The sequence below is a fragment of the Kryptolebias marmoratus genome, linkage group LG6 (genome assembly GCF_001649575.2).
Source record: "Kryptolebias marmoratus isolate JLee-2015 linkage group LG6, ASM164957v2, whole genome shotgun sequence".
Taxonomy (NCBI): Eukaryota; Metazoa; Chordata; class Actinopteri; order Cyprinodontiformes; family Rivulidae; genus Kryptolebias; species Kryptolebias marmoratus.
In genome coordinates, this window is record NC_051435.1 from 9,890,603 (window position 1) to 9,909,034 (window position 18,432).

General features: G+C 40.9%; 1 protein-coding gene across 1 annotated transcript; it reads right to left on the reverse strand.

Annotated features, from left to right (window-relative positions):
* Positions 1–542: 542 nt before the first annotated feature.
* Positions 543–18,058, reverse strand: zgc:162707 (UPF0524 protein C3orf70 homolog B). The gene is made up of 2 exons (XM_017424397.3): positions 17,461–18,058; positions 543–3,401 (listed from the first exon to the last, which is right to left on the reverse strand). Exons 1-2 carry the CDS (start codon positions 17,642–17,644, stop codon positions 2,710–2,712), a joined length of 876 nt encoding a protein of 291 aa, XP_017279886.1. The 5' UTR covers positions 17,645–18,058; the 3' UTR covers positions 543–2,709.
* Between the last annotated feature and the right edge of the window lie 374 nt (positions 18,059–18,432).

Consider the following 18,432-nt stretch of genomic DNA (forward strand, 5'->3'; position numbering starts at 1 on the left):
TTCTGGGAGAATCAATGAACGTAATGCAAGCAGAGAAGAGAAGAATGTAGAAATCAATCAAAGTGAGAGATGCCCTCGCTCGGGTTTTCATAAAATCCAGACAAAGAGTGAAGAAGATAGTCTAGAAACGGGGGGTTACCCCAGAGGACATGGCAGGGCTCCACCTGCATCGCTGATCAGTGAGGAAAGCTGGGGGTGTCGCAGCAGGCGAGACTTGACTCTGATCAATATTTCATGTCTTACATAAAGCTGTTGCACAGGTCATATTTTCGCCGTCTCCAGTCATAACTCGCCTTTCTTTGTGAAATATTGTTCTCTGCAAGTGAAGCGACGCCAGTGAAAAGTTTCAAAAGGGAGGAATGTGAGAAGCAATAATAATAAAAGAAAAAAAACAAAAAACAAGGACAATCTTCAAGACATGTCAGAAGAGACCTCTGCAATTCCACTGATTCTTTTAAAGCATTCGTCATCTGTGTGTCGTGTGGAGGACATTCTTGATTAGTCTAAAACTGAACGACTGTAGCAGACACAGGACAAAGAGCTGGTTTTGTAAGATTTATTTATAAGAAAATAATATAACAATAATAAGAACATAAAATATGTTTTCAACTGCATTAAGAGGGCCTCTGTTAGTTGTGAGAGTAAAATTTGATAAACTAGAATTTGTCTGAAATAAAGCAGTCGTGCTAAATGGCTACAGAAAGATAATTATCACAAAGAGACAGTTTGGAACTTTTTGAAGTGGGGTTTTGTGGAAAGGTGACCAATTAATATCTTACCTGTTGTAGATAGCACTTAGAAAGACGATAGTTTGGAGAAAACAAAACAAAAATAAAAGTTTGAATCTGACCAAACTATTGAGCTAACGACTAAAGAGGACTTCTGTGATCTTAAAACAAATATTCAAATATTTCAGTGTTAACTCTACTTTAATAGGGCTTTTATTTTCACACCATGTGAATATTATAACAGAAACATCAAGATATTTCTGCTGGGAGTGCTATAGCTAGATGCTGCTGCCAGCATTTGTCCAGACTTCCATGTAATTTACCACACAGGGCTAAATTATCAGCAGTGTAAAGGTTTATAAAATAGCGTTTGAATGAACTGTGGTAAAGTTTCTGAGTTTTAAATTAAAGACAGCAGTCCACTTCAGTCTTGGCTTCACTTGGACTAGCCATTAGCTAGTCTGACTGGACTGACAACCCGTTTCTCTGGACTGAAGTTGTCCAAAGCGCTATCTACAACAGGTAAGATATTAACTGTTTCTACAATCTTCCCACAGAACCCCACTTTAAAAGCCCCAAACCACCGCTTCGAAGAACTGCAGCAATACTTATGAGAACTTTCAGTAATAACTTTGCAGAAAATCAAAACAAAGAAACATAAAAATGCAGCCCACTTTCATTTGATTGACTAATAAGGGGCTGGCAAATTTCTTGCTATACCTGCTACAACATAACAACATGTAACATTCCATCTCATACTGTAACATCCCTTTAAAAAGGTGCAATAAGTGATCATTTCCGCTCAATAGTATAAACTAACTGTGACATACTAGTCTAACAAGCTTCTTTCCAAGTCTACTCTTTTAATCATCTCAAAATGATGTCCTACTCTCTTAATAGCCCCCAAATAGAGAATAACAAAGTAGATGTGATATAATATAGGGCAATATGGATAAATTAGGCCTATTTCCTCTACATTTAGCTTGCATGATAAGGTCCCTCCAACTTTGTTGTGTTTCTTGTGAGTTTCTTGGCTGCTTGGTGCTTCATTTAACCCTGAGCAGCTCTGTAGCTCAGGTAGACTTGACCTCAAAAATGGCGCTCAGAGGAACAACGTTAGGGTTTTTAGAAGTAGCCTTGGTCCGAAGTGGCAGGTACAGATTAGGAATGTGCTTCCGTGTAACCTTTTGATTGTCAAACACTGACCTACCCGCCGCCTGTGGTGGTGTCAGTAAAGTGCAGACAAACCGTGGTCCCCTCCCTCCCTCCCCGAAAATCTGTTTTTGTTAAAAGCAGGAGCATCCCTGCAGCTCAGAGTGGAGCCATTAACGGGTTAAAAGGCTGACGCGCTCGAGGCCCATGAGAGGTAGCTGGCCTTGTAGTCATTATGCTGAAGTGAGAGAATTAGTAATGTGTGTGGGTGGAGCCGCTGACCAGAGAACAAGGGATGGCGTGCTTATCTGCCACTTCAATGCTGAAATAGACTCAAGTCTGACAAGATGACAGCTGAAGATTGCTGAGAATTACCTGGCTGCTAATTATCGTCATTAAAACATACCATCTTTGCTCATACACAATTTAGTTTCAATACAGAGTCTCAAAAAAAAGGCTATAATTTTTTCTTACTATCCTTTGAAGTGCTCCTATTCTACTCTTTTGAAATTTACTGAATAACCATATAAAGAAGGTCTTTTTTTGTCCACCGTGCATGTACTTGGTATTCCTGTGCTTCCTTCTTGATTCCAGTAAGTTTCAGAAATGAATTCCATGCAGGGAAATTGGACAGCGGAGAAGCTGTGTGAAAATGTGGGCGTACAATCCTCAGACACCTGCAGGAAAACAAATTCAGCCTGAATCAAACCCTGCAGAGCCCTGCGGAAGCAGTAGATTGGGGTTCGCTCCCGATGGGTCCATGTAAAAATAAATCCTGCAGGGTTGGTCTCAGTTATAGGACTCTGCTCTGTGGAACTTCCTCAGTCAGTTACACAGTTGTTTCGATCTTTTCGATGATCTCTATCATAGATTTGGATGGGGAGAGAAGAGAACAGTCCTCCTGGTCCCAGAGACTCCCTGGACTCGAGTTTTCGTCCGTGCTCAACTCATCCTCCTCCTCGTCCTCGCTTCCCTCCTCACAGGACTCCAGGTAGTGCAGACCCAACGCGTTGATGCCGGAGTCCTCCGAGCTGGACGGGGAGGAGCAGTGGTCCATTTTAGGGCCTTTTAGCTTCTCAACAGTGGAGAGATGTTTCTGTTCGCTGTGGACCTGCTGGACTGGCTGCACAGGAGCCGGAGTGTGCTGGATCGCCGGCTGCGGAGGACTGACAGGCTGCTGAGGCGGATCGGGATTTAGGGGCATTTGAGGTGTAGTCGGAGCAGGCGGTTGAGGGGTAGGAGGTCGAGGCGGTTCCGGTAAGGGAGGCGGGGGGCGCTGCACGTAGCACATCTTCCCGTTGATCCTTTTGACGATGTAGTCGTCCACGAACAGGTCCGCGATCACGCAGTATTTGGGCGATTCTAGATGAGGCGGGGACTGGAAGCTGGGCGCCAGCTTCAGGAAGCGCTTGGCCAGAGAGACGGACAGGTCGATGGTGCTGCTGCACTCTGAGCCGACGGGCGGCACAGCGGTACTGGGCAGCTGGCACACATTGGTCATGGGCTGGTACACGTATTTGCCTAAAGATGAGGAAAAAGTAAAAAACAAAGAACGAAAAACATTACTTCAACATATACAGGTAGTATTTATTTAACTATAAGAGTATTTTTTTTAATTTTTCCTATTTATTATCATATGGATCTGCCCATGTCCAAGTGTGTGAGTGTGTGTTTTGTCTGTTGTGTTATCAAACGAAGCACTGGGCAGATTTTACAGAACCCCTTAGAAAGTAATCTTTTAACTCTCTTCAATATGGCTGCTACAGCAACCTTAAAAAAGGCAATAAGTCAGTTTACAGATATTCAGCTAAAGTTATATGTATCAGTAGCTGAAACTGATCCCCAACTTGTACGCTAACTGATAGCACAACAACCAGTTTTACAACATTGTTAACGGTTTGAGTCAACTCTGTGTCTGTTAGCAAAATATCTCATGAAGCACTGGACAGATTGTAATGAAACGCTTAAAAAGTAACCATTGGATGTAGATCTACAACTGATTAGACAGCTAGTTGACCTTAGCAAACATAAATGGCTACAATTTTATAGATATTGAGCTGATTTTTTTTGTGGTAGTAGCTGAGAGTGATTCCAAACTTATACTCCAAGGGCTCACTGATAGCATGAGTTTGCTTAATGTCATACAACAAAGGTTTGACCAAAATGGCTATAACTCTTTTCCTTCTCATGATCTTGGTTTAAAATGTGGCAGGAGATCTGAATTGTTTCAAGAAATGTTAGGCCTTGTTTTTATTTCATTAATAAACAGATAAAATAACAGAGTAAATAAAAACGAATGATTGTAAAACTTCTATCGATCTTTCATGCTGTTAAATTGCTTGTAACTAACCAAGAATACTCATAAGAAAGAGAAGCAAAAACTGAGAAATTTAAAATTACTTTGGTTGATTCCTGTTTCACTAAAAAGACTCAAAATACAAACATTAAATTGAAAAATCAAACGTTAAATGGAAAAACATTCCTGTTTTATGTTAATCTGTGATATTTGACCACATTTCTTTTTTAATTTTATGGCTTCACGTTATTTCCAAAACACAATAATCAATTTTCCTTTGATGTTCAAAGATTGATACACATTAAGGGAAAAAAAGGTCAATCAAAATGAAAGCCCCTCTCTTTTAACTGCTGGGAAACAGATACTTCTTTTTAGTTTTTCAGAAAACCCTCAGGTTTCAGGAAGCTGTTTTCCAACCTTTCTAAAGAGGGTTGCCTTGAGGCTGAATGCTTTAGAAACCAACAAACCACTGAGAACAAAACAAAGTTACACACTAACAGACTGGGAGCATCCGGCAGCAAAAGGGCCAAATATTTTCCACCGGAGCAGGTAACAACCAACACAGGGTTAAAAAGCAGAGAGTGTAAGAGCGGCTTAGAGGTTAGTACTGTCACATCACATCAAGAGGACCCAGAACCAAGCAGAGTTTATGCGGGCTTCCTCCGGGAGCTCTGGTTTTCTCCAAACATCAAAAACATGCTCAGTTAATTCTCCTGCTTGTGACAAAGTGCCCTTGACCAACACAGCGCCTCAGTGCTGCAGATCGCCCCCGACTGCTGCGACGGAGCTGCACTGCTTCTAATACTGAGGGTGGGCTGAAAGCACAGAGCTCATTTCTCTGTAGGGTTCAAAAGAAAGAAGATAAAAGAACAAGTTAACTACAACCTGATATCAGACTAACAACGAGCATCTGAGCCGTCTCTTCTGCAGCAGACTTCTTTATTCCGAAGCTTTGCTTTTTATGATACAACCAATTTAAAATGTATGTCTTCAGAAATACATTTGAAAGCATTTAGTATCAAAAAATGTTTCCTTTCTGAACATTATATATAGCACACTTGGCACTGACATTATGGGCGACCAAGAGAGCAAATATAATAATAGTTCAAATATAAACCTGCACCAAGACATGCTTTCAGTCCCTCCTCTGAATCATCCATCTGCAATAACCAACAATCTGTCCTTCCTTTTGGTGAATAGCAATTTTCACATCACAAACCACTTTCTGCTGCCAAAGGTGAACATTTCTTTTTGCGCCACCACCGTCTGAGGTCATCACAAGAAGGAAGTTTTCGTCTTGGCGCCTGAAAGCATGCAGAGCTCATTTTAGATGCGTATGAATGGGATACAAGGAGATCCGATCAGTTCTGAGTATTTAAAGTGGGAAGCTTGGAAACAAAACTTACCTTACCTACTGTAGATAGCTCTTAGAATAACCGTTACAGCGCCACATACAGGCCGCGCAAAGTTACTACAGCGTTTTGGTGTTTCAGTGTGGATAGACACATTTCTAGAAAAGGTGTTGTGTTTAAGAGATTCTGTTTTTAGAAATGACAGAAAAATTGTCTTGGAAAAACATGTTTTTGTGTGGACAAGGTCATAAAATAATTCTCTGAACTGAAATCGTTTAAAGAGCCATCTAAAACAGGTACGATATTAATTGTTCGTGACCTTTCCGCAGAACTTCGCTTCAGAAGATCTCAGCTGTTGCTTTAAGAATTTACAGCTACTTAACAGCTTTAAACAGAGCAGAAAGTGGTTTTAACTTGCACCAGGATTGCTCACACAAGGATTAACAACACAGTGCTATAACGTATATTGTCTAATGATTTTTCACGACATGAAGCCATATTTTGTTCTGGTAAATTATCACATTCTTTTGCAAGTTCTCTAACACTTTACATTAAAGTGAAACTTCTCACGCTGGTGGCACACTTCCTGGTGGTAAAACTGTTTGATCCAAGCCGTTACCGATTTTTTTCGTCTCACTGACTCCAGCTCAGAGTGGCACTACCTGAATATCGTGGCTCAGATGTGTATTTAACGATATACTACAGAAGATGACAGGCTCACGCATCACTTCCTCCCGCTCTGCGTCCTTGTCTTTTGTTTCACTGACAGGGGGATCCATTCAATCAAAACCTTTTATTCCCCATCAGGTTACAGTGAAAACACAAAGCAGCTCTCTTTTGTGTTGAGCAAGCAACATGACTCAGAGGTGATAGAACAGTATTTATTTTTCCGACCACATCCTTATTAGACAACAGAAGACTGCTGCTGATGTTGATGCATTCAAAGGAAAAAAAAAGAAAAAAAAAATAAACAAGCTGGTTTCTCTTAAATGAAGCAAACTCAGTGGTCCATGTTCAGAATGAGATGAGCCCATTCAGGCAGACGAGAACGCGGCGACAAATGAGAGCTAAAGCTATAAAAAGGCGACGTGTTGACATTTAGTTTTTAGCATATTACATCTAATTGCATTCATCCATCTGGAGTTTCAAAAACCAAGAGCGCTGCTGAGGGACAGACGGATGTCTGCTCGGACAACAACAACGTACACAAGACATATGGAGCCAACGCTACACAGACACTGGCTCTCTCTGGCAGCCTTACAGCAAAAACACAGAATATGTAAATCTACAGGGAGCCTACACTCTTAGTTAAATACATCACTGTGTCTGTAGGCCCTGAGGAACATTACAGTATGTCTGCAGTTAATCTCACTTACAGTAGTCTGGCTAAAATAAAGACAAGAAAATCCTGCTGTCTTTGAATAGTTCGTCTGTGTGCAACAAAGCAGGTGGAAAACAGAAAGAATGTTTGCAATAAGGAGGCTAAACAGGGAAATAAAGCTGTGAGAAGATGCAAACAATCTTTGGAGATGTTCATGAAGTCATCATGAAATTAAATCTTCTGACATTTATTGAAATCGTACAAATATACAGACTGTGCAAATGCTTTAACCACACCTAGTTTCTTTAAATTAAGCTGCAGATTTTCATGTAATCCTTAAAGTGGTCTTCATCAATAGTTTTCCATGATTTTTTTAAAACATTTTGATTTTCTTCTTTGCATTCATGACTGGTCAAGTCCTTGTATTTGATCATGTCAGCATTTTGTTAACTGAGTGCTTAAAAAAAGAGGAATGTGGACAAGAAGAGGACAAAAGGAAGTGTGGGGAAAAAAACCATCTACAGTAGATGAATAATATCTTCAAGTTGCGACTTTAAGAACAAGAAAATAAAAAGGCAACAAAGACCTGAGAGGAGCTGAGAGATGCATCCACCTTCAGCTGATTATCAGCTATATGACAAGTTTTCAGCTAATAGCTTTTTGAACATCATCTTGTTGCTACTAAAATACTATTTATGTTTGTCAAACTGTGATATATTGGGTACTTTTAAAGATTCAGCTAATAAAATCTGGTTAAATTATGCCTTTGTGCCTGATGGGGTGGCCACGTCTGCTTATTAAAAGCAACTTTCCTTCCTGCCGTCAACCATGTAGCTGTGCTGTCCCTAACTACAAGTAATAAGGTGTCCATCCGGTTAAATTCTAAGTGCGTTTCATTTAATTAAGAGGCAGAGAGAAATGTCCGATACATTTACTTTTAACTTTACAAAGTAATCCCTTAGCAGAGCTCAGCAGCTTATTAAAAACCAGGAAGAACCTGCTTCACCTGTCAACATACAGGTCATCTGAGAGAGCAGACAGGGACCAAAGAAAGAGGATTTTTTTATTTTTTAAACCTTTAAAAAGGCTTTGTGTTGCAGCTGTTGGATTATGGTTATGTTCAATGAAATGTTTGACCAAACTAAGAAGCCATGAAACCATATAAATTCAGAAAATCTGTCTCCTGTTTTTCCACATTTCTTCTTTTTTTTGATCCTCACTTTCATTTTCACCTACTGTTTGATCAGGTTTAGGTCAACAACTATTACTTGTGTTAGCTCACGAGTCAAAAATGTCCGTTCTTTAATGAAGGTCAAAAGCAGATGCAGTAAGGCAAGAAACTTCCAGGGAAATTTCATATTTTTCAGCTAATAGCTCTCTGAATATGTCAGGGTTGGAGGTTTGGTAGTCCAGCTCAGAATGCAGGTGAACACAGGAAGTCTTCAATGACAACTAAGTTCATTAAACAAAATGGCTGACAACTAAAACAACTACAGGACACAAGAATCTTGGAAACGCAAAGGACCGAACTGGACTGCAGTAAGAACTGACAATGCATGACTGAGGGCAAGTAAAGAGGAGAATTTATGTGACACACGAATATTACAACCAGAAAAGTGACACACAAGGTGCTAAACATGATCACAAATCTAGAAATGAACCCCTTGATTTTGAGATTATTACACATTTTGGAAACAACTTAACAATTCTCGTGTCAAACATTAACGTCTGCAGATTTATTCTGTCATAAAACCACCATTTAAAGCAGAACATCAATGTGTTTTTCTTAATGATACACAAAGGTTTCAACAAAGCAGGGTTAGGTGAGGAAATGTGAGCCACCTCTGAGTTCCTCTAAGCTGCACTTTTCAGTGAGACGTTAAACCAGCTCCAACATTTCTATCTGTGCAGCTTTATGAATATTCTGAAAACCTTTTGTTTCGGTTTTCGCCGTTATCTCGTCTGCTCCGTGTTTTTATTTCCATCCTAATAAAAGGAGGCCAGATGCATAAATCTCTGTGTAGTTTCATGAATAAAACTGTGAGCGAATGTGCCTTCTTTCTGACAGACTCATAAAGCTCTGCGTGGGTATGGTGCTGTCTCAGAAATTTCTATCGTTATTAAATTATACACACATACACAGTCTGATTTCTACTCTATTATGAGCGTAAACTTTACTCCAAATAACTATTTGCACACAAAAGCATCAGAACTAGACAATAACCGTGACAATAAAAGTGGCTGCGTGAAAATAAACACAGACGATTTGAACAAAAGTGACAGGACATTTAGCACTAACATAGAAAAGCAAATTGGTTTTATTAGGTCTTCGTTTTGAAAAACAAACAGAGCAAAAACTGCTAAATGGATAAAAGTAAAACAATCAGCTCTGTAGGTTAAGACCAAATGATGCTGCAGAGGTAAAAATAGGAAAAGTATGGATTACAGAGGGCAAAAAAAGCATCCCCTTGTATAAAAACAACAGAGACGGTGGAACTGGTTCCAGGAAAGGGTCTGAAACTAAAGGCAATGTGTGAGATAACTTTATGTCGGGGAAAATATAAATCTAAATGTTCTTTAAATATTTCATCTTAGCTGTGTTAGTGAGGTTTTGTCTCAGTGCCAGAGGAATTTAAAATAAAAATTAATATGAAGAAACTGAGAAAAGGAAAATAATGAATAAACTCTAAAAAAAAAAAAAAAAAGTTCTGAAATTTTCTTCTTGTTAAATTCTTTTGCTTTTTTCTGCTTTTTCCTTCTTATTTCTCTCCACTCCACAATCTCAGTTCTCCCACTGCTCTGAGAACTCGCACACATATGGTCAAAAGAATAATTGACTATTATTCTATGAATACAAATTTGTGAAACTAAAAAAAATAAACACACTTGTGTATTCTGTGCAGGCACATTGGTAATGCATCTGACCCCATTAAGGTTTACCTTTGAGGTTTGTTGCCTTTTTCCCCACAGATCCAGTGGAAAAATAGAAGAAATTTAAACCAAAAAACAAAATAGTTTGTGATCGACTTCATGCTAACGAGGTAACGCCATCCAGTGCCAAGCTGGGCTTCAATAATGTGTTAAATAGTCTTTATACAACAATAAGTAATGCAGTAATAGTTAGATTAAAGTCTGAGTTTATAGCAGCAACTCTTGTCAGCTAGGATTGGTTCTTTTATGACTTTTAAGTTAGATTTGCTGACAAAATGGAGAAAATGAAATCATATTATTTCAGACTCATTTTTAAGCAGCAACTTTGTCCTCAAACATCCATCCTCTTTTGTCCTTTCTGTTACTTTATGCTGTAATTTCCAGCTGCTACGTGAAATCACTGGATATCCCTAGCTCTGTTACAAATGGAGAATGAGAGAATCAAAAAAACAAAAACCCCTACATCAGCCATCTGTGGCATCAGCAGTAAATGTCAGATATTTTAGTCAGAATCACACATTACCAGCTTTTCAGCACAAACACAGACACGCTGTTTTGGGCTGTCAGTGGATTCAAGCAGCAGCTAAACATGTTTGGGTAAAAATAAAAAATGAGAGAGAACGCCTCGACTGGAAAGAGCTTTCATGGCATCACAATTAGGTCCAGATAAATAAATAAAAAACAAGCACACTGAGGACTGATGAAAGGCATTCTGGGAGATGGAGATGAGTAGATGTAGATAAGGAAGTAGCTTTTTTGTTCACAAACCTCAATAATGTGCAGAATCTTTGCAATAAAAACACTATCTCATCCTTTTATTTATGTTTTTTATGTGTTTAAGCATTGGCACAAGCAGAAAGAGGGTGTTACATCCAGCCATGCGTTGTTTTGAAGGGTATTTAAGAGTTAAAGAGGTTAATAAGGAAGAAGAAGGGCAGGCAGCTCGCTCCTAAAGGCCGGAGTGGATTACTCCTTCAGTTTGCACCCAGCTCCATCTTGCCTGCTGCCTCTCTTTGCTCCCCTAGGCTCATGGTTGGCCGCTGGCCGCTCTTTCTGGTTTAATGGAGACGGCGGAGCCTCTGGAAAATACTGCGTGCCCCTCACTGGTCTCTCAGTCTCCATTATGGAGCTTCACCATCACTCTGACCAGATTTCAGCCCATCTGTCTGCCTACGGGCAGGAGCTGGGACTAACGTGGAGTCCAAACGCATCTAACAGATCGTGCTACTTTTGCTTTAAGATTTCCAAACGGTTCTCTAAGTCTGATGGGAGGGGGTTGTGTCTAAGCTGAAGCCAGGAGTTATGTGCAAAGTGACACGAGCTCAAAGCAGACAAAAGCCGTCGCACCAACAGATTTTTATCACGACAGTTCCTGCGACCAGTCGGCCAGAGGAAGAGGTCCGCTCGCACATCCGCTGGCTTCTTTTGTGTTTAAATCTTTCCAACAGACAAGGGGGCCGCAGCTGAGGCAGCAACACGGGTCTCAGGTTTCAGTGAAGAGGACGTTCTGACCCAGAGTCACGTGAAACTCCTTTCCTGTTTCCTGTTTCATGCACATATCCAGCCAGTTTCAACTTCACTGTAGGGAAGTAGTGAAAAGTCTGTTTGCTCCACGTACAGCTAAACATTTGTGTGTTTAGCAACCCTCTGACCTGTTTTGATCCCGTTAGTTTTACTTATTTGAGAAAATGCAGCCCGAGTGTTGATTTAATTCAACTGCACTCGTTTCTTCTTGAAAACTCACATTAGATGTAGCATATTATATACAGTACACTTAATAATCTCAGCCTATAGCCTTAATAATACGTGAGGTGGTCCTGAAACGACATCTCTGCTCAGTAATAGATGCTAGAAATATGGACAATTTTCTTAATAACACTACATGTGGTGATGACAAACTGTGGAAAAATTATGCACACAAGCAGATACTTATTGTGCTGCACATATGATTCTTTCACTCAGTTTAGGAAGAATGAAAGCAAAACTTTAACACTTTAAAACCCAAGTCTCCTAAACTCCAAACTATTCGATAAAATATTTGCTTTTCAAACCATAGTACTATTCAAACAAAAACAGATACACTGAAAATACGAAGACACTAAAAATACAGCTATTTAAACATCCCAGCATAAATAAAACATACAAGTCTCATTCTTGGAACGTAAACGTGAATCACAAAATGAGGAGAAGAATATTTTCTGCAGTAAAACTCATCCAATGGATCTGAAAGGACTGAGTCAGAAAACTTCATTTGTATTCCAAAAGCAGCACTTTTATTTGCCCGCAAGTTCAGCTCCTCTTAGTGAGAAATTACGTGCTTGATCTTCACCCAGTTTGGGTTCATTTTTTTCTTTTTTAAATGTCAGTCGATTTGTGCTTGTTGTCTCTGTGTGTTCATGCTTACTATAAAGGCAGCAACCCTATATATAGCAACCACTACCCAGAATGCCATGTGCTAAGAAGTATCTGCTATTGTCTGTAGCTCCGACGGCACAGTTGGAGTAATAACACAATTTGCTATAATGTTCATCATGTCTCATTGTTTGCAAAATTGGTGTTTTGCAGTTATGTTTCAGAAATAATTTACTGTAACCTTCTCGTCTGATTGCTATAGCCACCCTCCCATGAACATTGTTACTGCAGTCTGAATAATTTGTTGTTTATTTGCTTTTCGGCAAGCCAAGTTGACCACTTAACCTTATTCCACTCTCAGCTTTTTGACAACCCAGCTAATAATAAAAATCTGCCCACAGAGATACTTCTGAGCGCATCACACTCAGAAAGTATGAAAACGAAGGACAAAGTTGTTTTTTTTTTTGTTTTATTTTTTCGCCAGAAATTCATAAAATATAGAAGCAACGAATAACAGTTTTAGGTTGTATCACTCAGCTTTAATTCAAAAAGATAGAAACTAAAGAGGAAATCGGCGGAGATGAGAAGCAGGTCATAGATGTCCAGTTTCACACCCACAACTGAAGCTATTCACGAGGCATCAAAGCAAGCGATCAGAACATCTGTGAGCCACAAGCTTCAAACTATTTGTCCTTCATAAAGCATGCTTTGGTGTGTAAAACTCTTCCAAAGCCCCTTTAGGTGTCATTGAAAGATTAATTTGTATTTTCTTCCAAAGCATTTTTAATCCAACCTCCTCCCTGAAAGAGATGGAGGCCACTGAACTCAATCTTTCTGTCAATACTGGACAGTAATGGGCCTCTTAAACAATTTATAATGATCCTGTCAGCCCATTCAGTGGACGCCAGCTGGGATTTATGGACACTTTATTGACAAATTGGCAAATTAAATACTGCAACAATGAGGCTCTATGAAGTAGCAAAGTGTCCGACTAAAGTAAAGGTCAATATGTTTTTTTTGTTGGCTGGAGCAGCGCAGATGAGACCAGCAAAAAGATTATTTATAACACCAAACCTTATAAAATGTGTGGTTATTTGTGAACAGAAGAGTAGCATCTCACTGGTCATGAGCTCCGTGCAGGTGTCAAAATACTAGAAGTTACAGAAACCAAAATGAGATGAGTTCAAGACGCAAACGACGACTCCATGACCGCTTTGAGAAAAATGACTTTTTAAATATGTTCGAAGTTCAAAAGACAAGACTGCGACAACAAACCTAGCAAAAGTTTTAGGATCATATTGGAAACTCCCCCACAAATGCTGTTGACCAGTTAGTCACCAACTATCGCAGCTCAGTAGAAGCAGTAGCAGCTAGCTGTAACACTTCTGTGCACCCTGGGCACTTCCTGCAGGGATATCTTAATATTTCTGCTGAAATAACCGGATAATGCGACGTCGATGGAGGTGTGTGAGATTATATTCCACATGAACAGCTATAAACCTTTCTGAGATTTAAGTTATTTTAAGATGCCAGCAATCTACTTTGGCCATGACCCAGTTCTGATCAGCTTTTAGCTCGTCAGTCTGGTCAGAATTAAACGATTTTTCCAAACTGAGGTTGTACAAAGAGTTATCTACAACAGGTAAGATGCCAACAGTTCAAAACCTTTCCACAGAAGCCCACTCCAGAATATCTGAACCATCCCTTTAAGTTGATATTAGTCACCAGCGGTCTACATCACACAAATCCAGTGGGTGAAAAACAAAGCTCCTATTTGTGTTTTCCTGGTTTCTTATTAGCTGAGCTGTGATATGATAGTAATAATCCAGACCGACTTGCTGCAATTTTTCTTTGCTTTTCCCGCTCTGATCACTAACAGAGCAGCAATTAAGATGATGGAAGAGCTGGAGTTTGCAAACATGAGCGATCAATCAAAAAACTGCCCCCCCCATAGGCCTGGTTTGACCATTTACTGATCCTTTAATAATAGGTGAAACATTTTATGATTCAGCACTGCAGTAAATTCTGAATCCGTCACCAGATCGATGGCTGCGGGGCAGCGGCAGACCTCCGTATTTTCCCCCCTCCGAGATAGTCGCGAGCTCGCGGCGGCGTGGCGTGACAGATGAGTCTGCTGAGAAAGCCTGACAGAGAGAGAGAGATCCCGCTTTCTTGTATCAACATGAGAAGAACAAGTTCCGGCATCAAAATTAGTGCTGACAGAGAACAAGCAGACTGACTGTTTGGCGCTCATTATAGCCTCTGATAGACTTTCTTAATGAGTAATTCATCACTCTGCTTGGTAAGTGTAAATCAGTTGGTGGAGAATAAAGTAAAAGGAAATACAGTCCGGACCAGGTGGTTCCAGTGACGCTGTGAGCAAAAAGCTCTCATCAGATGTGACATATTGGCAGTGACACTAAACACAGCTAATTATTGCTAATGAGAGGCTTGGACTGATGTTGTTGTCACCAGCTGGGAACACTGCCTCCACCTATGTCCAATTCTGCTCTTTTCCCTCCATTTTCACTGCCAAAAAGGCAACAGCTAAACGAAATACCACTGGAAATCAGTCAAAGTAGCAGCACTACAGAGATGCTCGGTTTCCAGCGGCACAACAAGAAATAAAGAGGCGGCGAGGAGTTACTCAGGTAGGAGCCCCACGCTGTTCGGAGATAATGGAAATCATTTCAGTTTGAGAGCATAAATGCTGAGCAAAATCCTGCGACACAGTGACCTTTTTGTGTTTGTTTTTTTCTGAAAACCTATTAAAAATGTAATTAAAAAGGCAGTCTAGTAAGGCTCCCCCGTGGTGAACGAACAATTACCAGCTTCTGAACAAGTTTGTACGACAGGCAGCAGCCACGGGCACATTCAAATGAAAATGTGATGAGATACGGGGCGCTACAACACTTTTTTTTTTTTTTTTGCTCTTTTGCATTCAGCATTATTATGCCTTGCTGGAAAGGAGGAGGAAGCGAGCCAAGCAGGGAGGCATCGCATCCAGAAGCAGCCTGGTATAGTTTTCTCAGCGGGTGTCCTGGTTCTGTCTGGTTCAGCAGCCAAAGATGGTTTATTTTCACTGCTGATGCATGAATATCCTGCACGAACGGCAGTGGAGAGTGATAGGAAAATGGAAAAACCTTCATTGTTATTGTTTCTCCTATATGGTCTAACATAAAAAAATGTTAAAAAATAAAGGCCTAACATTCCTTGAAGAAATAAATCTCACCCACCACCATTCAGGCCAGAGGTTTAGGCTAAGATCATCTTATATATAAAAGGGAAATTATGCAGTTGTGGCCATTTTGATCAAACCTTAAAAATAACATTATGTGCAACCTCATGTAATACTGGGAGATCTCACATTATCTGTTGGTGCTTAAAGTATGTGTTGTGGATGACTCTCAGCTACTACCACACCAGATTTTAGGTTAATATCTGCAAAACTGACAGAGTTGGAGCCATTTTTGTGTTTTCAAAGGGTAGTTGGCTGTGGCAGACATCTTGATTTAGGTTGACTCCAGAAGTTAATCAGTTGTAGATGTGAAGCCGACAACTCCTTTCTAAAAGTTTCATTAAAATCTGCTCAGTGGTTCATGAGATATTTTGCAAACAGACAAACAAACAAGCACACACACACACAGGCAAAAACATTATCACTCTATGTTTCCCTGCACATTTTCAGCCAGTGGGAAGAACGTCGAGTGAAGAAGCAAGTCTAAATGCTCGCAAATTTACCAGAACTGAATGGGCTTTGCGTGGAATCCTAAGTGGGTTGTAATAGACACTGGAAAGGATTCCTCATTTTTCTGCCACATCTAATATTTCAGAATGGCCCCGGTTCGCCGAGGATGGAGGCGTGCATCTAAATCCAACGATTACACAGCAAAGATTACAATGCGACTTGTGCAGTTGCACACTGTAAGCCCCCGTGTGAGCGCTGCAGAGGAGAGGGTGATTGTGTTTTACACTGATCTGAGGATTTTCAGGGCAGCTGGAGAGAGATGAGGATAAATTGGGGCAGCACAAAAGAGATGGACATCCTGTCAGGGTCGGGCGCAGCCACAGGGACTCTGCGTCGGAGCTGAAGTGTCGGGCAGAGAAAGGTTGAAGAGGAGAGAAACTGTCTGGAGGTACGAGAGTGCTGAAAAATGCCACGGACACTTCCCAAAGTGACAGGACAATTGAGTGTTTTTCTGTGGAGCTGCAGCCGAGCTCAAATCTCCAACTTTGTGCTCTTTAGAAATTAAATTATCGGGATTAAATAAAGGCCTAGCACCCCTTGAAGGGATGCATATCACCAGCCGCCTTTCATACCAGAGATTTACTCTGAGATCAGATAAGGTTACAGATAGTTTACTCAAAGTTTCGTTAAAATCCACCCAGTGCTTTAAAAGATATTTTGGTAACAGACACAGGCAAAACCATTATCACCCACCAATACTGAGTATAGGGGAAAAAATCCTATGGAGCTGAAGCATGCCATCTTCAGTTCATAAACTATGTTATGCAAGGTTGTGATTCTGCCAGAATCCACTCAAAGCTCAGGTCTTCTTCCCCACTGAGGAGATAAATCTTTAAAAATGGGTCATAAAGTAATAATTGCTTCAAAGCTCTCCAGTTTCATCAGATAGTAAAGAAACTAGGCAAAATTCATTAAAAAAATTAAAAAGTTATCAGTAAAGGCCTATTTTCAGACATGGGTGTTTGTTCAAAGCATCACGTTGATCTGATGAAATGAGAGACTTTAATGTTGTTTGGGCTAAAAAACAGGAACAAACTAGGGTCGGTTTTGGGATTTCAAAGGACTGAGAAAAATAAAGAGAAGCACCATAACCCTAGCCTTTAAAACAGAACTGAAAGTGATGACTCAGATGTGTGACAGAGTCATCAGACTGTGGCCAACACCAATTTGTCACAGAAAAAAAAACAACTAAATCAGACCCAGAACAAAAATATTCCTGCTTCTGAGCTGTTCAGCCTCCATAGTTTAGATCAGAGACCCTTGGTGTGTTTTTTTGTTTGGATCAAGCATGAATTAGATTAGATTTAATGTAGATTGTTGACACCTATTTAGGCAAATCTTGCGCCTGGAATGGTGAACGTGTTAGGAATCAGTATGATGACTAAATTTGATCATATTGCCACATTAAAACCTACTTTTAGATCATCAGTTTTGCTTTGGCCCACATTTATTTCCCACAAGTTCCATTTCAGTTCGTCTATTCTCACATATTTTGCTTTTTTTGCCGTTTTAAAACAGCAAGTTTCTTGAGGCAATTTGCTTTGTTTCTAAAAAAACAAAAAAAAAACAACCAAACTTACAGTGACACCAGCCTAAGTGGCAGCACCAGTGCAGCTTGAAGCACTTCCCGTGGCTGTGCGTCGCGCAGATGGAGAGTCCATCACACGGCAGGAAGTCTGGTCTCCCCGCGCAGCTCTTGGCCAAAGCCTGCGCCTCGTCCAACTTCTCGCTCTTCGGACACTTGTGAGCTCCCGAGGCGGCCATGCCAACATTTCCTGGAGCCAAAGATCGCAATCTAATCTTCTCGGGAGTGAATTAAGCCGAGCTTTGAAGGGGTCCGCGCAGCCCAGGAGAAGCGGAGGAAGCAGGAAAAATAAATAAATAATTAAATAAATAAAAAAAACAAGCAACCCCACACAGCAGCTTCGGATGAAGGGGGACTGGAATCCAGAGCAGCTCGGTCAGAGCGCAAACAAAAGGCGGCGACGCATCGTGCGGGAGGAGCAGGGCGTTATGTCATATTTTAGCGGCTGCCGTCGTCCGCGCAGCTCTCCATGGCCTTGCCTCCGCGTCTGGAGGCTCCTCAGCTGTGCGCGCTTTCGGTGACGCGCAGCTAAACTTCATCACACGGCGGGAGGAGCCCGAAAAACACAAAGCCAGCTGCTGTACGCACTTCAAACAAGGCTTTCATCAGCCCCCCTTCACCCCCCCAACTCCTCTTCAAACATCAGGCTCCGGGTTTAATATTCATCAGCTCCGGTCCGTCTTAAAGTGTCGCTTTAAAAAGTCACAAACTCACGGGACGGCCTCCGCCTGCCATTCTACACCTCTTCCTGCAGAATTCGTCAACTAAAACACGGATTCTGGCAGTGAAACATCTGGGGAAATGCAGTTTAATAAAGGGAAATCTTACAGCTGTTTGTTGGAGGGGGGAGGGGGGGGGGGGTCTCCAGTCTCCGGCCGCTAGGTGGCAGCTCGAACATCTGCTCAGTCCTGAGATTTACTCACGAGTGAGAAACTGATTGATGGAAAATCTGTGCGCCTCCCTCAGC

Coding starts and splice junctions, on each gene's coding strand:
- zgc:162707 (XM_017424397.3), bottom strand. CDS start 17,644: ATGGCCGCCTCGGGAGCTCACAAGTGTCCGAAGAGCGAGAAGTTGGAC. Junction 3,402..17,460: donor CCACTTAGGCTGGTGTCACT/GTAAGTTTGGTT, acceptor CCTCATCTTTAG/GCAAATACGTGTACCAGCCC.